General features: G+C 41.5%; 1 protein-coding gene across 6 annotated transcripts; it reads left to right on the forward strand.

The window, feature by feature from the left end:
* The first annotated feature begins 84 nt into the window (after positions 1-84).
* Positions 85-24,975, forward strand: LARS1 (leucyl-tRNA synthetase 1). 6 transcript variants are annotated; one of them, XM_085518691.1, is made up of 32 exons: positions 85-334; positions 809-927; positions 2,238-2,325; positions 2,911-2,991; positions 3,722-3,903; positions 4,277-4,438; positions 5,096-5,208; positions 5,568-5,631; positions 6,143-6,210; positions 9,144-9,369; positions 9,568-9,655; positions 9,757-9,833; positions 10,487-10,540; positions 11,474-11,614; positions 12,279-12,356; positions 12,690-12,775; positions 12,865-12,930; positions 13,028-13,110; positions 13,453-13,591; positions 15,035-15,247; positions 15,544-15,601; positions 15,843-15,906; positions 16,507-16,690; positions 16,936-17,026; positions 17,797-17,937; positions 18,525-18,665; positions 18,768-18,878; positions 19,942-20,052; positions 21,389-21,493; positions 22,415-22,510; positions 23,434-23,566; positions 24,548-24,975. In XM_085518691.1, the coding sequence occupies exons 5-32, from the start codon at positions 3,790-3,792 to the stop codon at positions 24,751-24,753; spliced, it is 3,213 nt and encodes a 1,070-aa protein (XP_085374817.1). In that variant the 5' UTR covers positions 85-334; positions 809-927; positions 2,238-2,325; positions 2,911-2,991; positions 3,722-3,789; the 3' UTR covers positions 24,754-24,975. The 6 variants fall into 6 exon arrangements, with proteins under 6 accessions (XP_085374817.1, XP_015730990.1, XP_015730992.1 ...); XM_015875504.3 differs by having other exon boundaries at positions 93-334; positions 3,763-3,903; XM_015875506.2 differs by having other exon boundaries at positions 134-245; positions 3,763-3,903.
* The last annotated feature ends 508 nt before the right edge of the window (positions 24,976-25,483 follow it).

Genomic DNA, 25,483 nt, shown 5'->3' on the forward strand with positions numbered 1-25,483 from the left:
ATCGGACGGCGGCGTCGCCGCGTGAGCAGCCAATAGCGACAGCCGGGCGTCCGTCCCGAAGGTCAGCGGGGCGCCGGCAGGCGGGGCCGAGCGCACACGTGAACCGCGGGACGCCATGTTGGAGGGGGGGCTCTTAAAGGGGACCGCACCGTCACTCATACACCAGGCGGAGCGTTGTGGGGGCACAGCCGGCTGCCGTGGGACGGGCAGAGCGGTGTGGGTTGTTTTTATCGCGGTCTCGCGAGGTGCGTTTCCATGAGAAGCCGCGGCTCCGTGTCCGGCCACACATCACGGTGGGCAGCTCCCGGCAGGCGGTGTCTCCCCCGTAGCGGTGGTACGTGCCGAGCAGGCCGCGCCGTCGCCGTGCGCTCCGGCCGTGGGCGGGGCGTCCCGTTCCCCTCCCGTCGAGCACGGCGCGCCCGGCAGCAGCATGGCGGTCAGTGAGCGGGGCGGTCAGTGAGCGGGGCGGTCAGTGAGCGGGGCGGTCAGTGAGCGGGGCGGTCAGTGAGCGGGGCGGTCAGTGAGCGGGGCGGTCAGTGAGCGGGGTAGTTCCGCCTCGCGGTTCCCTGAGCTCCGGGCGTTGAGCGGGGCCGCTCTCGCCGGGTGGCAGCGGGGTGCGGGAATTGGCGCTGTGCTGAGGCGCTGCTGGCGGATCGCGTGGCTCCGGTACCGCTGGGCAGCGCCTTCGGAATCGCCGCGCGGCTCCGTGGCGGAGCGCCGTCCCGCTGCACCGTGTGCGGGTCGGGACGCGGCCCCGATGCGTTTGTTGGGCCCTTGGGGCTGACTGCTGTCCCGCCGTGCTCCACAGGAACGGAAGGGGACGGCGAAAGTGGACTTCCTGAAGAAGATTGAGAAGGAGATCCAGCAGAAGTGGGAGGATGAGCGAGTCTTTGAGATCAGCGCTTCGGACAGCCGCAGCCAAAGGAGGTAGTGTCATAATTCCTTGACTGGGGGGCAGTACTGTGCACTACGTTGGCAACAAGTAGTGGTGACCATTTGCTGCTCATGTCCCAGAAGGGATGAAGATAGCTGTCCTTCATTCCTTGCTGCTATTAGTGCTCTCTGATTTTAAAAGTGAGGTTCTTTTCAGAGGCTCCTGCTCTCTGTCGTGGGTGAGTTTTTTCCAGTGACAAAGTGACAAGTAAAGGGATGACTCCCCCCAGGTAGAAGCACAGCTCCTTTGTTTGAGCTGACGTCATTCACAAGGCGGGCACTTGCTCTGCTTCAATGAGAAGGGTTGTGTCACACACAGCCTGGGTCCTGACGCAGGCTGATCTGTTTTACTTGGCGTGGAGTTTGCTGTAGACCAGGTGTGTTTCCTGCTTTTATTTCTTCCTGAATAACCCTGAGAAACCTGTGAAAGCTTGAAGCTGTGGAAATGTTAAGGTGCTTGAGAGCTGAATCTCTTCCAGATCAATAGGATTGCTATCTGTAGTGTGGAAAGACTTCTGAAACAGCACTGCTAGCCTGAATGGGTGTTGGAGTGAAAAAACGACAGCCTTGGCAGCATGAGTTATTTCTTATCTTGGTTTAGTTTGATTTACCTATAAACCACTCAGGTGCTTTAACAAACACCCTCTTAACCTGTAGTGTTTTGTGAGCAAAGAAATGACTTGGCTTTTGTTTTTGCGGGTTTCTAAATCGGTGGTAGCGTCGGAAGGGTCAGTGTAAGCCATGGGTTGGGGTAGACTGCGAAGATGGAGGCCTAATGATCTAGAAGTTATCTTAGATGTTTTGGAAGGTCAGTAATCTACACTTAAAGTGCTGTGCAACAATGTGATGGTTGATTACTTTCAAGTGGTTATATGATGTGTTTGAGTGGAAAAGCTGAACTTAGTGGGAGGTAAAATAAGTCATGGAATCACAAGGTTGGAAAGGACCTCATCTAGTCCAACTGTCCTCCCATTACCATTGCTACCACAAGCTACTAAGCAGTTCATTTACAGAATCAGGACTAGAACTTCCTGCATCTAGGAATGTGTTGCTATCAATTCAAAGCTGCTTCATGATGTCAGTCCTATAAAGCTACAAGGGCATTTCATAAGGTGACAGAACTCGTAGTCATAGCAGTACTTTAAAATCAGGCTGTTTTTGCAAGATACAAATTATTTTGATGTCACTGCATGCTGATAATGCCTGAACATATAATGATGTTAACTGTGCTATTTATGCTTTTCTTGATGCTTGCTTTAAAGCTGGCTACATTGGATGTTTTAATTCTTTGAATTTCTTCTCAGTAAAGGGAAGTACTTTGTTACTTTTCCTTACCCCTACATGAATGGCCGACTGCACTTGGGACACACCTTTTCTTTATCCAAATGTGAGGTAAATATTTTCCTTTACTAATACCTTTAAAGGATACTTTTGAAGTAGCTAATGTTACTTTGTAGCTAACAGAATGCCTTGCTAAGTATTTTATAGGCTTAACGATGATGTCTTCCAGTTTTCTTATGTGTTTTCGACAGGAGTATTACTGTTTAGGAGGATAAAAGGGATGCATGGAACTTGTGTAGTGCTAGGAAACAGGAGTGCAGGTGCTGCTCTTTCAGAGATCTGAGGTTTTTAGGAGATGTTGCTGCTTATTGCTTGTCTAGCTGCACAAGCATCACATAGAGCCTTATTGCCCTCTTTGTAAATACAGTGCTCTGTTTCCTATGTTAACAGGTTTTAGGTATGAATGGATAGGATTCCACAGAATTCATTTATTCTTTGCATTCTTCTGTAGTTTAAAGCAGCCTCCTGGGAAAGGTTGGCAGGTTTGTCCTGACGTGGCCAGGCAGTGCAGGTCTGGTAGCAGGGATGAGACTGCCTTTCAGTAGCTTAATGGGAGGAAGGAATTGCATTTTCTTTTTGGGATGGGTGCTGATTTAAATTTTTACCATTCTCTTTTCATTTTTCCACTTTGTGTAGTTCGCGGTTGGGTATCAGAGGCTGAAGGGGAAGAGCTGTTTGTTTCCGTTTGGTCTGCACTGCACTGGGATGCCCATAAAGGTAGGACTTGCTGAGTGCTTTTCCTCATGCTTTCCATTCTTAGAAGCATGCAGAGCATTGCTTTCTGTTGGTGCAGAATGTCACGGTGATTTATTCAAAGATTTATCAAGATAGTGTAATTTGAAACCTGACTTTGTAATAAACTTGTGTGCTTTATTTGAACTATGCAGTTTGACTTTGAAGAAAAGGAAATTTTCAAAATTCAGTTTAAGCAGTTTTTTGTTTGCAAGTTGTAGCAGAGATGTTAAGTCTTGGCTTGAAGCAGTGATGAAGCACTGGGTGGGAAGGCAGGGCCAGCCCAGGGCAGCTCAAGTGCATGCAGTGTACCTGAGTGATGGAAGGGCTGGAGCCTGGATCCATCCTTTCCCAGACCTCATTTAAGGGTTGGCAGTGGAGGTAAGGGGATCTCTTGCTGGAGATCCCTGCATACATGTCGCCTTTCAAAAGTAAACAGCTCTTTTTCTTCATTTCTTTGCCTGTTGCTGCTGTACTTGGGCTTGTTCTCATTTGCTGTAGCCAAAGACTTTGCCACCCTGCTACTGTTATGGTACTTTCCATCCCTTTATGGTATTACACAAGTAAATCCTCACTGAACATCTTCCTGCTGTTATAGGCATTCTTTAACTAGAAAGCTCTCCTAGAAGTTGACTCTCTGTCTGGAAAAAGTTGTTGTAGTGGAAAGCACATTGTTACAGTAAAAATTGATCCTTGGTAATTGCTTTGGTCATAGATATGGAAAAGTGCTGACAGACTACCAATAACTCTAATTAGGCTTGTGCAGATAAGCTCAAAAGAGAAATGGAGCTGTATGGCTGCCCACCTGAATTTCCTGATGAGGAGGAAGAGGAGGAAGAAAACTCTGCTAGAAAAGATGAAGAGATAATCATCAAAGACAAAGCAAAAGGGAAGAAGGTAAAGTTGATTAAATGAGGATTGGTAGCTGTGCTCTCAGTGCTTCCTGTTGTGTAGCACAGCCTGTTTTACCTCCTTCACGCTCCCCAGAGAGAAATGTGATGCAGGTATTTAAACTGTTTTTCCAAGGTAGCTCAGTACTTTTAATGTTGACTTGAGGGGAAAAATGTATCAGCTGCATGGATCCAGAGATACCATTTTGCTATGTGAAAACTTTTCCAGGAGCTGGTGCACTGTAGCAAACTAGAATGTTCATATTCTATATCTGGAAATAGAAACAACAACTTCAGTTGGGGGTGGGGGGAAGAATGTATGCAGGTATTGCCAATATGAGACTGTATACTATTTTTTTTCACTGCAATTTTCCTGTCAGAGTAAAGCTGCTGCCAAGACCGGTTCTTCCAAGTACCAGTGGGGAATCATGAAGTCTTTAGGTTTGTCGGATGAAGAAGTAGTAAGTTTCTCTGAAGCTGAGCACTGGCTGGATTATTTCCCTCCCCTTGCTGTCCAGGATCTGAAAAGCATGGGATTAAAGGTAACTGTTAGAAATATAAAGCTCGGTTCTGAAAGCAGCCATATTTGTATTTATGAGTTCAATTCTGTTCCTTTGGTACTAGAAATTGTCTGCACAATTAAGACGTTATTTCAGAAGTGTTTGTATTATTTATGGAATTATTAATTTAACCTTTTAATGTTAAGTCTTTTAGTATTCTCGTGTGAATAAGTGCTTTCTTATCTACAGAATATAAGCTGTGTGTCAGTCACTCCTTGAAACAAGAATCAGATGAAGAAATAGGGCATTCTTTTCCTGTTTCCATATTAAGATACCACTCTGCAGTCAGTACTGACAGTAGTTTTAGAAGCAACAATGTGATACTACATGAAGATACTTGTCCTACTGGCTATACATTTTTAAAAACAGACTGATAGCGAGCAACAGTGATGCTGAAATTTAGCTTTGGTGACTGGTTAAAACTTCTACCAAACATCTGAAATGTACATTCAGCACAGAAGGTCTGAAGTTCTCACATGTCAGCTCTCAAAGGCTGTGCATGCAGGCTGCTTAATTACCTTTTTAAGCATGCACCATTAGTGTGCATGTAATTCTTATTTTAAAATTAGTTTAGCTGTTTGGTGGTTCCTTAAATGTCTTTACTGTATGTACTAAGTAGAGACTCCTATGCATTTCCAGGTGGATTGGAGGCGTTCTTTCATTACCACAGATGTTAACCCATACTATGATTCCTTTGTACGATGGCAGTTCCTAACATTAAGAGAAAGAAATAAGATTAAGTTTGGAAAACGGTAAGGCTGCTCTGAATTTATTGTACATGTGGATGAACCGAGTTTGTGAAAGATGGAACACTTATGACACCAGAACATGTTTGTAACTCAGACTAAAAGGCTTCTATTTGAAATACCCTATAGGAAGTGAAAAGATGAAGTGCTTATTGTGCTGAGTTTGTGAGATAGTCTGCTTGTGTTTTAGTTTTACCATAACTGTCAGTTCAAGGTTAAATCAATACTGACATCTCATGCAATAACAGTCATTGGCACCAGTGGACAAGTGAGTTAAGCAAACTTTGAAGGTATCCTTGGGGGTTCTCCCTTTGAGAAAGGTATGTTTTCTTTATAGTTTATGAACATATACTTTTTTTTTTTAGATACACAATTTATTCTCCAAAAGATGGGCAGCCTTGCATGGATCATGACAGGCAAACAGGAGAGGTAATGTTTGCAGTTGTTTTTGTGCATGTGTTTCTTACTACTGAAAGGAAAAAAATGCATCTTGGAGCAAAATGTGTTTCATACATTCCAAACTGCCTGTTCTCAATTGTTGTTTCATGGGGAAAATGGAGTGAACTCCACTACTGTGAGAGTACTTATCTTGAACTGCAGATTATATTTTCCATTGTGGCTGTTCCCTGTGAGTGTTCGGCAATTTATGCCATTAGCATTGCTGCAGCATATTTATCTGCTGAAACAAAGCAAATAAGCTTTTATTGTGTTGTTGAGATAGCTGCTTTCATGAGTAAATTTTTGGACAGAGGTGTAAAATAGATCCTCTCTTCAGTCTGTGTTGTATGAAGCAGTGTTTTGTTTCAGTAGAATTGTGATTTACTTTGAAGAAAGTGCTGTTGCCTTAAATAGCATTTAGGTTACTACAGAATCGTTTATTTTCTTTACTGCTTGAGTCAACTTCATGTATTGATTGCTGCGTTGTTTATGTGAACTGCAGGGTGTTGGATGTCAAGAATACACTCTAATAAAAATGAAGGTGTTAGATCCTTATCCAGCAAAGTTAAGGTAAGTCTTGGTTTGGAATGGCAAGTCAGATCCCTCTTATGGTCAAAAGTGAAGGCTAAATTAGCCTGGTTTGCCTAATGTAGGATTTGATTTCATCCTGTTAATTCTGTCACTTTGTGAATTTGGTCTCTGCTTTGAGCTGTGTGAAGCACAGATTTAAGTAAAAACAAGCAGACATGCACCAAATGAGAAGGAAGCCCTGCACTAAATTTAATGATCTATTTAGGAAATGTAACGTACAGGTCATCTTGGCTTAAGAGCATGTTTTATGGTACTGTCAAGGGTTACCTACATTTACCTGTGCCTGGATGTAGGGCCCCTGGCCTGAAAGGGAAGGGAAAATGGGAATAAGAAAAGAGAATGGTGGCAGCAATCTAAGGAGAAAAACTTAATTTACTAAATATGATATCAGAATACAAGATGACACAACATCTTACTGAGGCCTACTGTGAACTCTAGGCGACATGGCAGGAATGCTTCCCACTCTCCAAGAGTCCAGGAGAGTGAGCTCCAGCCTAGGAGTGGGATTATATATATATGTCCTCCTCCTGTGACTTATCTCTGTCCGTGAAGTCCTCTGGGTTATTTAGTTTTCTTCTGAGAGCTAAGTATTCAGGACGTTTTTATTCTGCGGAACTGGAGTATGAATCTTTTAATGATCCATACTGCACATGATGTTTTGATGTGGAATAGTGACAGCAACATTACAAAACCATGACATTCCACCCCTTATTCTACATTATTACATCATGGTTAATATATATACATATATATGTGTATGTAAAACTATGATAACTAAATAGTACAATTAAATGTAATATAACTAAATGTATAACTATAATAACTAAAATGCACTACACAAGCAAATATATGCATATATACATAAAATTATTGACATCACTCCCCTAGCATCAAATTCCCTTGTGGTACACATTGAACATCCCCATCCTTCTGCATTACCCGCCAAGTGCACCCAGGTCCATGGGCAAAAACAGTTCCATGGACAGGTTTGCCCTTTCCAGAGGCTGGAAGGACCCAAACAGCTTTTCACAACATGTTCTTTACATGTACAACAGGGACCTTATCTCCCTCTATAGTGTGTAGGGGGCTGGATTGGCTAGGACAATCATGATTGACAGATCATCTAGTATTGACCAACCAAGTGACTTCTGCCCAATGCTTTTCCCAGTGCTTAAATGTTCCACCACCCATTGCTTTCAGTATAGTTTTCAACAACCCATTGTATTGTTCAATTTTACCAGAAGCTGGTGCATGGTAGGAGATATGATAAATCTACTCAATGCCATGATCTTTGGCCCAAGTATTTATAAGGGAATTTTTGAAATATGTCCCATTATCAGACTCAATTCTTCCTGGGGTGCCATGTCACCATGGGACTTGTTTCTCAAGACCCAGTATGGTGTTTCAAGCAGTAGCATGGGGTACTGGTATGTTTCAAGCCACCCAGTGGTAGCTTCCACCGTCGTAAGCACATAACACCACTGCGAGATTGTGCCAAGGTGATATAATCAACCTGTCATGCCTCCCCATATTTATACTTTTGCTATCACCCTTCCTTCCAGAGAGGTTTCATCCTCTTGGCTTGTTTAATTATGACACATGTTTTGCAATCATGAATAATCTGCTCAATAGCATCCATAGTTAAATCCACCCCTCGGTCTCTGGCCCACTTATATGTCGCATCTCTTCCTTGATGGCCTGAGGTCTCATGGGCCCATCGAGCTAGAAATAATTCACCCATATTCTGCTAGTCCAAGTCTATTTGAGACACCTCAATTCTGGCAGCTCGATCTACCTGATTGTAAAGTTAGCTGCTGTGAAATTAGCAATTGTGAAATTAGCCATTGTAAAATTGACTATTCCATCTGGGATGTAAGTGTCAAAATTCACGTCATACCCCATTGCATAGAAGTACCAGGCAGGTGTCTCCATCACTGCCCTTACTTGGTTGTATAAAGCATATATTCCATAACAAGAAATCAAAAAATTAAGAAGGGGTCAATAAGTTCTGAAGAACATGATGGCTTTGAATTCCCTATGCAGTGCTCCTAAAATAAAGAGCAGACTCATAGCTGGCAGTAGCTGGCAGGTGCTGTAAAAGTCAGAGCTAACTAGCTGTGCTCAGAGAGAGAAAGAAATCCCTTTGTTTTCTTTACAAAAGCAAGATAACAATGCTCAGAGTTTACAGCTACACCTGAATGTTGACAGTCCACCTGGACTGTCACGTTCTCAGTGAGCAGCTACAAAATGATAACACTCACCTAATGAAGCTCTCTGAGGGCAAAGAGAGATCCGTTCTAAAAGCTAAAAGGCAGCAACTTATACCCACATTCTCCATGGCTAAGCTGTCACTGGTTACCTAGATTTACCTGTGCCCGTGACAGGGCAGCTGCCCCATAGGGTCCTTGGCCCGAAAGGGAAGGTAAAAGGGGAATGGAAAAGAGAACAGCGGCGGCAATCTAAGGAGGAAAACTTATTTTACTAAATATGATATCGGAATACAAGATAACACAATATAATACAATATGATTGAGGCTAATAAATCGAACAAAATAGAGAGAGTCTCTGTAAACCAAGAGGCCTACTGTGAACTCTAGGTGACACGGCTGGAACGCTTCCCACTCTCCAAGAGTCCGAGAGAGAGAGAACTCCAGCCTGGGAGTGAGATTATGTATGTTCTCCTCCCGTGACTTATCTCTGGCCACAAAGTCCTTTGGGATATGTAGTTTTCTTCTGAGAGCTGAGTATTCGGGACGTTGTTATTCCACGGAACTGGAGTATGAACCTTTTAATGATCCATGCTGCACACAATATTATGATGTGGAATATTGACAGCAACATTACAAAACCATGACAGTTATCCTGAATGTTTTTATGTTGGTAACTTATAGAATGCTTTTCCTCCCCGCCAGTGGCCTGAGGGGAAAAAATATCTTCTTGGTGGCAGCGACGCTCAGACCGGAGACCATGTTTGGACAGACCAACTGCTGGGTTCGCCCAGATATGAAATACATTGGCTTTGAAACTGTGAATGGGGATATCTTTATCTGCACGCAAAGAGCTGCCAGGAACATGTCCTACCAGGGCTTTACGAAAGACAATGGAGTCGTACCTGTTGTCAAGGAACTGATGGGAGAGGTAAGCAGCCTGCTGGCCAAGTCTTTTTCTTTCTGTGAAACTTGTACTTATAAAGATGTTGGTGGAGATCTATTTATAAAGAAAATGTAAATGTACTTTTGGTCAATGAACTCAGTGAGTTTGAATGAGTATCAGCAAGAAGAGCTTACTCAGGCTGAAAGTGCTCTTTTCATAATTATATTTCTCTCTCCCACACAGGAGATTCTTGGTGCTGCACTTTCTGCACCACTCACCAACTATAAAGTTGTGTACGCTCTTCCCATGCTCACAATCAAGGAAGATAAAGGTAACGTTGCAGCAGCAGCTTGTTGGAAGTCTGCTTGGTGCACACTGTGCATTCAGTATGTCAACTGATGTTTTATCTGCTGTATCTTTTCCTTTGTGAAGGAACGGGAGTGGTTACAAGTGTCCCTTCTGATTCTCCAGATGACATTGCAGCCCTGAGAGATCTGAAAAAAAAACAGGTCCATCTCTTCTATCAATCACTTCTGTTTCTATTTTCTTTCCAAAGCATGGAGGAACAAAAGTGGATATTCAGTGGACAAAACAAAACTTTTAATTGGAGACAAAATTTTTAAACAAAATTTAAAATTTAAACAAAATTTTAATTTTGCCACTTCTAACTTCAAATCCTTGTAGTTAATGAAGTTAAAATTAGCTGATCTAAGTCAAGTTCTGCTGTCTTCAAGAAGGATTTTGAATGGGAGTTGTGTTGCTTTTGTCTTAATGTGCAGAAGAAGAGTGTCAGTGAAGCAGAAATAGATTCCTGTTGTGGAAATGAATTTGAGATGAGAACTCTACGAATTTCAAATGAATCTTAAAGTATCTGTTGCTGTTACAGCTTCAAAAGTGCATCAGTGTCTTAAATGGCTGCTGAGTTTTTGTTCCATTCATTTTCAGGGATAATGTTTTTTCCTATCACATCACATACACATTCTGATAGAGTCACCTGAAAATTAAACAGGTTTAAGTCAGATATGAGAAGTAGTGAGCAGCAGTTTTGTCTGTTTTATAGTAAAATAGCATGAATGCAAAAGACATTGGGAATGGATAAAAACCTATGGCAAATCGTTTCCTCCCATTCATATACTACTTTTTTTCCCCTTAACTTTTAAAGGCTCTAAGAGGGAAGTATGGTATCAGAGATGAAATGGTCCTGCCCTTTGAACCGGTGAGTTCATTCACATGGGTGCATCTGCAGTACCTGTGGTGGCTTTGTACTCCCTGATGAGAAATGTGCCAGGATGGTGCATCTCTTCCAGAACTTTTGTTTGAAGTTCTCTTCAGCTGGGTAGTTTATAGTGATATTTTCATGTTGTTGTGTGTGATCTGTTAGGGGCTGCAGTCAAGATTTTTTATTTTTTATTCTTTGCTATAGCAGACATACAAAAGCATTATTTTTTGTGGGAATTACTGTTTTGGTTAATGCAGTACATCGCTATCCTGTAATCCTACTGGTTACAGTAATAATCTTGCCTTCAAAGCAAGATGGAAAGGACTGAAGTTTCTTAACTATTAATGCAAATGCATAGCTGAATCAGTTTTTGTTTGGAAAACATAGGTTACTGATAGAGCTGTCCCAGCATTCTGTGTTGACCTTGCTTCCCTGGGCCAGCTGCAATGCTGGTACAGTATGATACTGGCATGACATGAAGAGAAACTGGGTTATTGCCTGTGGTAGAGCAGGTGAGGGGTCTCATAGGGTACATCAGGCGTTCTTGACCTAATCAGTGGAATTGCACCAATACCTTATAAATGCCTGTGAAACTCAATTAGCAATAGATGGTGTCAGTGTGCACAGAGTAGCTCAATGCGGTAGAAGTTGGCCATTGCCCAGACACCTCCTGCTGTGTCAGCGGGGCTGTTCAGTACTGGTTTTCACCCAGCTGTCATGCAACACATTTAGATAATGTATAATAATTGCCTTTTTTCCTCTTTGTCATCTGTTGTTCAAACCCCACTTTCAGCTGCAAACAAACACAAAAAATACTTGTCTCTTTCTGAGCACATCTCTTCTCCTGAAGCAAAATCAAATTCTTGTGTAGATTTTATTATGTTGAAATTATTTGAAATAAATACCTGATGCTGTTTTGTTAATTCTCAGGTGCCCATCATTGAAATCCCAGGTTATGGCAACCTTTGTGCTCCATTCATCTGTGATGAGCTGAAAATCCAGAGCCAGAATGACAGAGAGAAACTCGCTGAGGCCAAGGAGAGAGTATACCTTAAAGCATTTTATGAAGGAGTAAGTAATAAAGGAGATCATGGTTACTGTGACTGAGAGGAAAAAAATCCCAGGATGAGAATTAAAGACAAATAAAAGGGGCAGGAATTGGGGAGATTTCCTTTTCACCAGTCCATTTTTTGTTTAAAACTTGTGCAGTTGGAAGAGTTGTGTGGAACTGAAGGAGAATGGAGAAGTGTCTGACTTCAGATTGAGGCTGAGAATTCATTTTTTTCACAATGATCACATTGTGAGGAACTGATCAGTGTTGTTGCAAGAGTTCATTTGGAAACTGGTATAAAAAGATAGCCGTTTATTTGTTATGCTGTCTGTACTTACATGATGGCTTATTGTGATGTACTCCTCAGGTCTGTTCTTGTAAGCTGGCAACAATTTGAATTTCTGCCTTGCTTTGTGGTATTGCCTGCGTTCATGCTGACATTTATACAATTTATTTTTAAGGAAAGGAAGATTGTTCATTGAAAAACAAACAAAACCAAAGCAAGTGAAACAAAGCAAACCACCACAACAAATAAACAAAAAGTTCCAAAAAGCAAAAGCTCACTTCCTATTTTTGCTTGTCAGAGATAACAAAGAAGTGGCAATTACTGCGGGTCAGAAGACCTACTGCACCTCTTTCTTGTTAATTTAAAGTGAATGAACTCCTCTAACTCATCTTTTACAGGTAATGTTGGTGGACGAGTTCAAAGGACAAAAAGTTCAAGATGTCAAGAAACGTATACAGAAGATGATGGTGGATAACGTATGTATGGGTATCTATGTGGGATGGACAGCTAAAGCAGGGACCTCTTATTCTCTGCTTAATTTCACAGCCTCATCTAGGAAATAATTTGGTCTGATTATAATCTTTGATATACTTGTAAAAATACTGAAAAATGAGTATCTGAACTCATTTTCTGGAAGGAAATGCTGGTACAGAAAGGCAGTGCAGTAATCAAGCCATGTGTTGAGTGCTGTAAAGCAGACTGGAATTAAGATACACATTTTAGTGAAACATGAGGATTTGTAAGACTTGGTAAAGTACTTGGATCTTAGCTTTATTGCCCTTTCAGGATTGTAACATCTCTTCTTGTAGGATGAAGCCATGATTTATATGGAACCTGAGAAACAAGTGATGTCAAGGTCATCTGATGAATGTGTCGTGGCCCTTTGTGACCAGTGGTAAGTGAAGTAGTGCTGTAGTTATAAGTCCCTGTCAATTTATATCCAAGTTATGGTATTTTTTTAATGGTAAAATTTTCTGACCATAGGTATTTAGATTATGGTGAAGTGAACTGGAAGAAACAGGCATCGGAGTGCTTGAAACAACTGGAGACGTAAGTTATAAAAGCAGGTCTGAAGAGGAGTGATTGTTTGCTGGTGGTGTTCTCAGAGAGCTGAGAGGAGAGGTTATTAACAGCTTGTTTCTTCCAGCTTTTGTGAAGAGACTAGGAGAAATTTCGAAGCTACCTTAGGTTGGCTACAGGAACATGCATGCTCCAGGACATATGGATTAGGTAGGCAAAGCACTCTCTCTGTTGGCACTTTGTAAGCATGGTATTCATTACATCCTTTGAAAGGCTGAAGTGCTGCCTGGAATCCAAAGTGGTGTAGTTCTGCGTAGAGCAGATTTAACCAACTTAAATCTAGATACAGCATCCCCAAGAAGGCACACTGTATCTTGTGAACTCATGTGGTCTAGAACTTCTTGGGCAGTAATTTTGGAAGGGATTTCAGCAGAAGAAGCTGTTGACCATTTCTTTGTCTTCTCCTTCAATGATGACTGCAAAGTGTGAAAGCAGGTGTTGTAAGCAAGGGGTGGTACTGACTGTCTGATACCTGGCTTCTGCCTCTTCCAGGTACCCGTTTGCCTTGGGATGAGCAGTGGCTGATTGAGTCTCTCTCAGACTCCACAATCTACATGGCCTATTACACAGTAGCTCATCTGTTACAGGGAGGTAACCTGAGAGGCCAGGGAGAATCTCCTCTAGGCATCAGGTAAGGAGAACGAAACACCATTTTGCCTGTTCAGTTGTGTGCTTCTCTGAGTTGTTCTTGACGGAGACTTGCCAATCAGGCTGATGGTTTGCTTTTGTATCGCTGTCAAAACTTAACTTGCTAATGGCTATGTTAAAGCAATTGTGTGAAAGAAAAATGAAGGAAAGAGGATGTAGTACTGTCCTCAGAGAAGGGGAGGAATGTCCTTGAAAGCAGAACTGCACCTGAATTAGATCACCTTTTTTAGTGCTTCTCTGACTTGCCTTGAAATGGTCCTCCCCAGGTGTTTGAGTGATTTATTTCATTGGCTGCTGAAGTCTCAGTTCTTGCTGAGAGACTGCTTTACAGCTCAGAAGAATGTTATGGTTCAATGTACATAATGCACAAGGTCAACACTCCAGTTTTGTTACTGCATTAAAAGTTGGTAACTCTTACAGGCGTGGAGCCCTCTGTCTATAGCGTCTATGTAGGAACATTCAAAGTTAAAGGGGACAAAGCATTTGTACTGAAATAGCTCTCAGAACAGCTCTGTGACCTTTCAGATGGGATGACTGAACTTCCAGTGATAGATATCAGAGAGATGATGTAGCACAGCTGGTCTGGAAATTAAAACAAACAAAAAACACAAAAAACCCAACCCAATGGCATTCTTGCTTTGAATGTTACACTCTAATTTCACCTATTTTGTGAGCTGCTTTTTGGAGGAGTTTACACATAGTGGAATTGCAACATGTGTGTTTTCATGCTATAACTAATCTGAAAAGTATTTCCAAAGGCATGTGTACAAGCAGAAGTAATGCTGAGAGGTTTTCATTTTGGTTTGAGCCTTTCTAATTACAGAGAGCTTACCAGCATGCCAGCCGTGCCTGGAAACTAACTTTGAAGTGATCATCCTTAGCACTGAGTAACAGATTTAATGTGACTAAGTATGTAAAATTACAGTGTGTTATTAATGAGTGACATCTTTCTTCTTACTATTAACAAATGCTTTTTGCTGAGACTCCGTGGGGTAGGGTAAGTAAGGACTTTATGGCACATTAGTTGCCATTCAGATAAGCAGCCTTAGCACCAAATGCAGGAGCGAGAATACTGCACACATTAGTAATTTAAAGCATAGAACAATAAATACCAGAGATAAAGCAGTGAAGTGGTACACAAAAGTGTTTTAGACTGGTGGTGTTGCCTGTCATTTAAAGTAGTTGTTTAATATGTACAGGAAGTGCTTTGGATCTAGAATGTGTTCCTCTCTGCATAATACAGGGCAAAGCACCTTAGGAGATGTTAAAAGATAGTAAGTATAGATTTGAAATTATTTGGTTTGAGTTATATGCCAAGCAGTGTCTGATGGACTCCTCTGAAACTGTAAGTAGCCAGAGATAAAACTGTGTAGAATGAAAAGCATTTTTGGTGCAGGCTCAGCAGTATTTTCATTCAAACTTGCAGAGCGCATCAAATGAGCAAAGAAGTTTGGGATTACATCTTCTTCAAGGCAGCTCCATTTCCTAAAACAGAGATTCCAAAAGAGAAGTTGGACAAGCTAAAGGAGGAGTTTGAGTTTTGGTATCCTGTGGATCTCAGAGTATCTGGCAAAGATCTCGTTCCAAATCACTTGTCGTACTACCTCTATAACCATGTGGCAATGTGGTCAGATCAGAGGTGAGTTTGGAAATGATGCATAGCAGGTGTGCAGGAGGTAAAGCTGCTGACTCTGCATTACGTGATGTTATAATGTGCAGTACTGATAACAAAAATCATAAAAGCATGGCGGACTCTTAGCTAGGTGTAGTTCCTCTGCATGGGAACACTGTTTATATTTCCTTGAATATTTATTTAGAAGTAACACCTACTTATGGTGTTCATCCCAAACTGGAACAGAGGACTGAGTTCATTTTTTGTTATGTTTTTTTAAAGTATTTACTTTGTAATACGCTTTGTATCTTATCTTCAAACAGAGAAAAATGGCCAGTAGCTGTTAGAGCAAATGGACACCTCCTTCTCAATTCTGAAAAGGTATGGTGAGGTTTTGTGTATGAGCTACTTGTGGATGTTCAAATAGGCCTTTACCAGACTCAAAAAAGAAAAAAAATCTATATGGAGATAAAAGGAGGAAATTGAAAATTCTTGTTACTTCACTCCTAACTGAAAATAGAAAATACTTTCTTAGTGTTTTCACCAGACTCTCTTTCTGTCTTCTTGCCTGTCCAGCAGCAGTGGGTATATGAGAAAACAAAGGTTCTTATATTTGTTTCAGATGTCTAAATCTACTGGCAACTTCCTTACCCTGACTCAGGCTGTGGACAAGTTTTCTGCAGATGGTATGTTCTGACCTGACTGTTATTTCAGTGGTGCCAAAATGATGAGAATTCACGTTTTGCTCTCAGAGAAGCAGTGGGAATATTGGAGTATTGCACTGCAATAAACCTACCGGCTGGTTCTGTTTGAAAAGCTGAGCTGTGTTTAGAAAAACTGGGATGTGCATTAATGGAACACCTGTTCAAATCAAGACCTCCCAGGCCGAGGTCTTCTGGAAGGTGTTTATTTTACCCATTGCTATTGGAGATCAAAACATCAGACAAACGCTGCTGATACGCACTGCGTGCATTCCTGCATGCTGTGTTCCTCCTTGCATCCTCCTGGTGGCTCTTTGTTTTTTTCCTTTCCAACTGTGGCTGTGTTGGGCCTTTGGTTCTTGCTGTCTGTCTGATTTGCTTCCTAAGGAAAACATTGTTTGTCTCCTTGGGCGAAGTGCATCCTTTGAGACATCTCTCTACTTGGCCAGGCAATTTGTAACTTAATTCCACATTTACATTAACATGGAATTAAACGTTAGTTGTTACTGACTTTGGATCCCTCCTGCACCCATATCTGCCAGCTTATTGCATACCAGCTCTGTTAGCTAATGTGATTTCCCCCAGGAATGCGTTTAGCCTTGGCTGATGCTGGGGACACTGTTGAAGATGCCAACTTTGTGGAAGCCATGGCTGATGCTGGGATTCTTCGTCTCTACACATGGGTGGAGTGGGTAAAGGAGATGATTGCAAACAGAGACAGTTTAAGAAGTGGTCCTGCCAACACCTTCAATGACAGAGTCTTTGCGAGGTACCGTACAAAGGCTAATAATACAACATGGTACAAGCTGGCTTTCTATTATATCTTTTCTTGCAAGGATCATCTTCGTAGTTCTTCTGTGGAATTAATTAATTTATATTAAACATTTTTTAAATTTACTTTCAGAAGAGCTGGTGTGACTGTTATACTGGTGGCATTTGCAGCATAGTGTTACACAATGTTCTTATTAAGTAGAGCAGGCTTTGCAATATTGGTGTTTTCACCTTCCTCCCTAGTGAAATGAATGCAGGCATAAAGAAGACAGACCAGAATTATGAGAAGATGTTATTTAAGGAGGCTCTGAAGACCGGCTTCTTTGAATTTCAGGTAGGAGCTCTCATTATAGATAAATAATGCTCGACATTTGTTGCTTTGTGTGGGTTTCTTTTGATCCTGGTGTCTGTGATCCTTAACTAGACAGCTGAATTGGAATCTGAGTTTTATCAAGAAACAAGACCAATTAGATTGACTTAATCTGAAATTATAAAGGCCTGTTTGTGGCATTTACAGAGGCTCAGAGGAAGACACCTGCGATGTTGCATGTAGACACTGTTGAGAGGAATGTTTTCTGTCCATAAGTCCTTTTCAATGGAGAGTTTCTTACAAACAAGTTTCTTATAAGTAATTCAGATAACAACAGAATTTTCTGGAAATACTGCTTTTATATATGCTCCTTAAACCTTATCCAGAGTGTCTGCAGAATCATTCCACTGCACTTAACAAGTTGCAAGTCCTCCTTTATGTGGTTTCCTTATGATGTTTGGGAATGGGGTTAAATACACCGAGTTGTATGTGTAGTGAGATCATATTCATTGTTCCTCTTTGTACTTATCAGTATTTGCAAAGGTAGTTAGGGGTCTTTTATATCTGTTCTAATTAACACTTCTAACAAGGTGGTACTTGTAAAGTGAAGTTGTCAGCTGACATTCACAGTCAGGTACTTGAGAAAAATACACTGCTTCCAGTAATCCGTTTTTGACTTCTACACATTTTATATTCTAAAGGCATATTAGAGCAAAGAGCTGGGAGATCTTCCTTTTGAGTGCTTCTCCGTGGCAATTGCTGTGTTAATGGTGGTGATGCTGGCTTTCTTCCAGGCAGCAAAAGATAAATACCGTGAGCTGGCGATAGAAGGGATGCACGGAGAGCTGGTGTTTCGTTTTATTGAAGTTCAGACTCTGCTCTTGGCTCCTATCTGTCCCCACTTGTGTGAGCACATCTGGTCACTGCTGGGAAAGGTACTAATGTATGTTTCTGTTTTTTCATTTGATTCAGATCTAAGGTTTCTTTAGTTTTGTTTTTCTTGAGGCTGGTGTCAGACTTGTAGATTTCATTTCTTTGAAACTAGGGGAAACATCTGTCCTATAATGTTAATGTATTAATTGCTATGATAGGACGTTGTATGTGACAGCAGATATGTTGAGTTAACCTGTATCTTTTGTTACTGTAATGATAAAGGTAACTTTAATGAAAGCCACTTTGACTAAATTCATACAAAGAGGTGATTTAAAATTAATCTGGTAATGAAATATTCCTACATCTATGCATGGAGCAGCTTCTTTCGTGCTATAGGTGTACTGGGGAAATTAATGTTGTGCTTGCAAGTGAGTTTATGCATCTGTGTGGCAGGTGTGCTTGTTTATGTAACACAAATAAATGCATGTTGGCTGTTTTCTTACTTCTTTACAACTGAGTAATGGATGAGTGCTCACTGAGGTTCAGACTGCCTGAAATTCTGCTTCCAGTCAAGCTGTAATTGATTGAAGGACCACCAGATACATGCACTGAGATAAAAATGCACTGTAACTTCTTCCTTTCTTAACAGCCTGATTCCATCATGAAAGCCTCCTGGCCAGAGGCAGGCCCTGTGGATGAGATCTTAATTGGCTCTTCTCAGTACCTAATGGAAGCAGCTCATGACCTCCGACTCCGTCTCAAGGCTTACATGGCACCTGTGAAAGGAAAGGTGATGTGTAATGGGTTGTCTTCTAAGTGTACACAGTTGGTAATTCTCGATGGCCTCAGAACTCCCTCCTGATATATTTTTTTTTTTCCTTCCTTTCCTCAGAAAGGTGCTAAAGAACCTTCCGAGAAGCCTTCTCACTGCACCATCTATGTAGCCAAGAGCTACCCCCCATGGCAGCACACCACCCTGTCAGTTCTGCGCCAGCACTATCAGGTGGGTATTCTTATGTGGGATTTTGGGCTGCTTCTCTACATTTCTGTGTACTCTAATCTATAAGGAAGCTTGTGAGCTGTAGCTTGTTACCAAACTATTTTATGTAAAGCGAGGTAGTTTTAATTTCTTTTGTACTTCTATGGATATCCGGTGAGCTTTAATGCATAATGAGAATGTTCTGAGGTGTGTCATTGATTCAGCAGTATGTCCTTATTGCTTTTGGCTGTTTCTGAGTAAAAATGGGCCTGCGTTCCCTTATGTTTGAAAGACTATCCATTTGTAAATGAGTTCTTTCCCAGCAGTGTTTCTGAGGAAATCTTACTGACCAAGAGATTAATGTTGCCTTGCTAAACAAGTGGGCTTAAGGGTGTTTATCCTTAAGTAGGCATATACTGTTCAGTGAGGAGGTTTCAAGAAATGCATTGAAGCACAGTGCATATGTCATAAGTGCAAGAAATTCACTTCACTGAAAGTGGGAGAATCTGTTTCTGACACAGAGACTGCTGGGTGGCTTTTGCCTTGCTGATGAACTGTCATCCTCAGCGTTGTAGCTGATACCTTTGGGTCAGGACTGTTACAATATGCAGTATTGAATTAAATCAATATTCCTCATGTGAAATTTGTCTTTGGAGTATTAATCATTGGGAATCCTATAGCATTTCTTGCATCAGCATTAAATTTTGCTGTTCAGTCTGGTATGCTGGATGGGAGTATTGGCAAATATCTGAGCTGTGAATGTAAAATCAAAACAATTGAGGAAACTAGTACTTAAATATCTGCTTGAGGGTGGACTTAAATATGGATTTAAGATGCATCTTAGTTGATAATTTAGGTACACTAATGTGTTCTTACAGACAAGATTAAAGAGTGGCAGTTGATATCCGTGGGTTTTGGTAAATTTTACATCGTGTTTTTAAAGGGATAGGAAAATGATTGTGTGGAATTGATGATGATGACAGACCTTGATGGTATTTTGGTAAAGCATCGAGGATATATGATAATAATAGGTATGTGTTGTGGTTTGTTTTTTTCTTGTTCTTAATGGTTCTCCATCAATCTTTAGGCCACGGGAGGTCAACTACCAGACAATAAGGTAATTGCCAGTGAGCTTAATGCATTGCCAGAGCTGAAGAAGTACATGAAGAGGGTCATGCCTTTTGTTGCCATGATTAAGGTAAGTGTCAGAGTGACAACTCTCATGCAGGAGGCTGATGTTATCCTGACCCTGCATGAAGTACCTCCAGTAGGTTGAGGGACTCGATCCTTCTGCTCTGTTCTGCATTGGTGAGGCCACACCTATAATACTGTGCCCAGTTTTGGGTGTCACAGCATAAGGGAGGCATAGAGCTACTGGAGAGTAGTCTAAAATGAGCCTTCAGAGGAAAAGTGAATGGAGCAGCTGCTATGAAGCTTCCTGCATAAGAGAAATTTGTAAAGAGAGGTAGTATTTTGTTGGATCAGCTCACATATTTGCAACAGCTCAGCCAAACTTTCAGTCATAAGAGCTGGTCAGGTCTGAAATGTACCTGGTTGGTTTTTTTTTTGTCTTTAGTTTGACAATTAACATTTCCCTTGCATGCGGGGAATTGTTCGTCTTGCTGAGACTTACCCAGCACTTCATCCCTGTACTCTGAAAGAAGAACAGTAAGCAACTGCATATAAATACATAGAAGAATCATGTGAGCTTAGATTCCCTAGACCAATATGTTGTTTTCTGAAACAGGTTATTCAGTAGTTCCCGGGTATAAGAAGCATTTCTGCTTGTGCTTCCTATCTGTCAGAAGATAAGGCTTTGTGATTTACCAGGGGAAGCAATTCACTGTTAGTGCAGGGGATCTTGCACATTACACTGAGGGAACCATGGCCATGCTGAGAGTGATGAAACAGAGCTTCAGAGGAGACAGCTGACTGAGCGTGTGGGAGCAAGAGACTAATTAAATTCCAAAGAGGAAGTTCTGTTTTACTTCAATAAATAAATCAAAAAGTTGTTGTTATATTGCTTTTAATTCTTGGGCTATTGTTACTGTTGCTGTTGGTTTTCTATACTAATTAATTTACCTTTATGTTAACACATGAAGTGGTTGTTATTTCCCTGCAGAGAACTGTTTTATGACTGTTGTGAACGTGTTCAGCTGTTGTATGCTTGTTCTTTATTCTAAACTAGGTCATAAGACTGAATTTCATGCTGTGAAACAGCACTGAAGTGCTGACTTATTGGGAGAATTCTCAACTCACACATTAAATGGAGATTACAAGTGTCAGAATATAAAACACCTTTTGAATTCTGCATTAAAGATGCGTTATAATTGCTCTTAGTCCTCCCATCAGTGTCACCAGCTCCCCATAGAAGATACCCTGTTACAGGAGAATTATTGCATCTATGCTAGCATATTGTGCCAGAAGAGAGCTTGCATATTTTAAAGCCTGTTCTTTTCATGACTAATGTAGATAGATTGCAATTTTGAAGCATCATCTTGAAGATGGTTTTAATCCATTTTTTCCCCTGCCAGGAAAACCTGGAGAAGAATGGTTCACGTGTTCTTGATCTGGAGCTCGAATTTGATGAACGGGCGGTGCTTCTGGAGAATATTGTCTATCTGACAAATTCCCTGGAGGTTTGTATGTATGGACATGCTTGTTACTTGGTACTTATACTGGGATAGCTGGAGGATCAGCCTTTCCAGTGCCACTTCTGAAGAGATTCTTGTCTCTGACCTGACTGTTTTCCTATGTTTTTAACTGAAAGAATTAGGACATATTTACAGGCATCACTGGTAAGAATGATCACAGTTCTTAGCCTGGAGTCCTCAGACTCTTACAATGGCACATGTGAACTGTAGGAGATTACTTCACCCTCTCTGAGAGTGGAATCTGGGCTGGGCTTTTAAAACTATATTAATGAAGTAAAATGGCAGAATAGAGGTAGTTATGCCAGCTTTGTATAATCATCAGAATCATACGAGGGCAAGCAGTACCTGTTTTAAAAATCTGTCAATTTGCTACTAATGATAAACTGTGGAAGGAAGGAGATATCCTGCTGCACAGTGGGGTTTTCATGCAGGAGAGTGTAGAGATGCATAAGAACTGAACTGCTTTGTCACAAAGTTTAGTATTACTATTACTCTGTTCCTGGGTGAGCTGGGGGCTGGCTGGCTATCAGCTCTGCTATGGAAGACTTGGGGTTTACTGTGGGGTTGTCAAGTTTAATGTGAGTGTGCTGTTGCTGTAAATGAGCCATACTGTTTCTTGACCTAGATTAGAAGGAGTTACATGCATAGAATGGGATTTTGCAAGCCAAGGGAAGCTGTCCCTCCCAGCTCTGCTGATTTCATACTTGGAGGATGTGTGTCAGTGTTCTGCCCTCTTCATTCTCCCCCATTCCCTACCCCCAGTGTTAGAAAGGATGATGAGGAACTTACTGAGCAGTGTTGGTGTGAATTTGAAGTGCATGGAGATCTGGTAACTCCTTTTGTTCCCTCTAATATGATCAAACTCCTCTTGATTCCATCCCCTCTCCTTGTCTACCTTTCTTGCAGCTGGATCACATTGAAGTGAAGTTTGCTTCTGAAGCAGAAGATAAAATAAAAGAAGAGTGCTGTCCTGGAAAACCATTCTCTGTATTCAGATCTGAGGTAACCAACAACAAAAAATCGGATATTCTGATATTGAAGGTCTGGAAAGTTGAGTACAAACCAACCCACAAATATGCTATTGGAAAGTTTACTTGGAGATGTAAATAGGTGAAGGGCAAAAATTCCTAACACCCTTCAAAACAGGAAACATTTACTGAAGCAATTGCATGTCTTTTCTATGTCTACAGCTGTAAATGTGACGATATCTTGGCCTTCAGGCACTTCAGATTGAATCTTTAAATTGTGCTGGCTAGAGGACCGTTAAAAATGAGTGACTTGAGCATCAGTGTGTACATCTCCTTCAGCCATGTGCACTGCCTACCACCCCTCAGATAAGCTAAAACATGAGCCCAAAAATAGAGGACTGAGAGCTCTCAATCCTGCTGGTCTGAATTTCACTTCTTTGCTGTTATTTAGAAGTTCTGGTGCTGCTGTACTTGCTGCAAGGCATCACAAGCTTCCATGTGAAACTTGTTTTGCTGAATTCTGTAGTGTTTTAATATTTAAGGTACTCTCCTATTAGTTTACAGTGGGATAATAAGTAGCATTCAGGTGCATAAAAATTGAATTAAAAAAAAAAAAATTGAATATGGAACTCTGAGAGCACTGCTGAGCAAGGCATGAGACTGGTGAAACTCTGCAACAGTAATTACAGATGTGAATATTTCTAGCTCTGAAACTTTTCAACAGTAGAAATTTCATATATATATTTTTTTCCTTAAATATGTCCTAAAACGTTGCATGTCCTGCAGCTTGTATTCTAAAGATTTGTGTAGGCGTTTCTGTTCTGCACTGGCATTCCATGCTGTGCAATGGAGGCAGTCTGTCTGGAACACTCTTGGTTTGCTTTAGGTGCATATTTCCTCTGAGCGTTGGGTCACCAACACGGATCCCCTCTTTAATTGTTTAACTTTTCTTTACAGCCCAGTGTGTCCGTGTTTCTGGTGAACCCTCAGCCGTCAAATGGCCACTTCTCTACAAAAATTGAGATAAGGCAAGGAGATAATAGAGAGACTGTGATCAGGCGCTTAATGAAGATGGACAGAGGCATCAAAGGTAAATACTGGAGCCGACATGCAGCTGCCTGTGCTGATTAGGTTGACGTTTCCATGTGAGGTGCCACAGTACGGGTGTAGTACAGGTGCAGCCATGGCTCAGAAAGGTCTCTATGCAGTAGGAAATGGCTTTCCTAAGGGAACAACAGCTGTGGTTGTGTTAAGGAGTGCAAGAAAGCAAGAATGGAACAAATCTGAATCACTGTAGAGCTGGATGCTAGTGGAAAACTGGGCTGAATTCAAAAGCGTCTGACAGCAGAGAAATCTTTCCCTTGTTTTTCTGCATCTCATGTTTCTATTAATGTTTATCTGTCAAAGATAACCTCTGATGGATGATGACGCAGGGAAGAGTACATGATAACTTGTGTAGTGAAATGCATGCAGAGGGAAACATGCTGTAGGCACAGTAAATGTATATGTATATCTAATGCCCTGCTGCAAGGTGAGTATTTTGAGGTGATTGGGAAGAAGCGACTCTTTCCAGCTCTTCATCTCTTCCAGAAGGTGTCACTGTTCTGTCGGTGCACAGGAGTGAAAGGCTGTGCTTGGAGGAAGGCATTACTGAATGATCCTGTTTGTGGGTTTTTCTTTTCCTGGTCTGCTTAGCAATCTTCTTCTGCTGTGAACTTAAAAGGGAACTGTATTTCACAAAAACTCTCCCCTGCCCCTTTCCCCTCATCTCTGAAATTAAGTCCTGAAAACAAAGGCACAGCTCAGTCACCCACAGCCGAGAGAGCAAAAAGGCAGGTGTGGTGCTGGGAATGTGGCCATGGGACTTGAAGATGAAACAGGCAGGTGCTGTCTCTGCTACAGTTTGCTCTGTGAGCACTGAATGACATCTCTTAATGGTTTTGTCTCCAAGGGAATGTATTTACTTGGAGAAGATCTTTAGCAGTACCATGTATTCAGTATTTTGATGAACTTGGTTGGTATCATGGTTTGTGTGTAGCCATGTCCTCATTAGCTGGTCGTTGTATTGCAGATCTCTCTAAAGTGAAGCTGATGAGGTTTGATGATCCAGTTCTTGGGCCTCGCCGCGTTCCGGTCCTCGGCAAAGAAGAAGCAGAGAAAACTGCTATTCCAGAGCAGGCAGTTTTCCACATTGACCTGGCTGAGAAACGTGTGTGCGTCACAGAGAGCGGCCTGACGAGGGACATTGGTGACACCATTGTGTATCTGGTTCATTGAACTGCCTGTGTGCAGCATGATCCCTAACAGAGAGAGCTCATGGAGTGACTTTGAAAGTATTTGTAACAACTGTGTGAATTTGTTCTTCAAAAAAGGAAAACAGCCCACAAAAAAAAAAAAAAATCATTTTGCATGCAATTTATCCCTGCTTTTTGAAATGTGGATATAACTATTTTCCTTTGGCCCTTTGGGTTTTTTGGAAATAAACAATTTTCCCAAACATTCATGTGGCAGATCTTCCTTTCCAGCTGGGGTCTGTGTGCTCAGAAGCATTGTAGCATATCAGGTTTAGCACTCCTTTCTCCCCCAGCCAGATTAGGATCCAGGTGGAGAAGTTGGTTGTAAATCTCTAACTGAGGCTTCTGTACTTTGCTTTTCAGTGCCATCAGTGACCGAACACCATGAAGGTATCACTGCACAAACAGTCATGTCAGAATTAGCTCAATAGTGGTGAACTTTGAAGTAAAAATATGAAAACTTCCATGCTGTTTAGCTTTTAAAATAAGGGCTAAAACCTGACTTTTGTTTTTCTCAAAAAGCTGTTAATAAACAGCTGCCCTTCCTGCCTGGGAGCTCCCCTTCCTGCTCTGAAGCCGTGGCTGAGGCTGGGAGCTGATCCTTGGTTACCCTTGTAAATGATATGATAAAAATCCATATGGAAACCATTTGGGTGATGGGAATGACTGCTCACCGTTGCACATCATGCTGCAGTACTGTGTTTTTGATGTGG

Source organism: Coturnix japonica, chromosome 18 (assembly GCF_054131305.1).
Source record: "Coturnix japonica strain WE chromosome 18, WE-NBRP24, whole genome shotgun sequence".
Taxonomy (NCBI): Eukaryota; Metazoa; Chordata; class Aves; order Galliformes; family Phasianidae; genus Coturnix; species Coturnix japonica.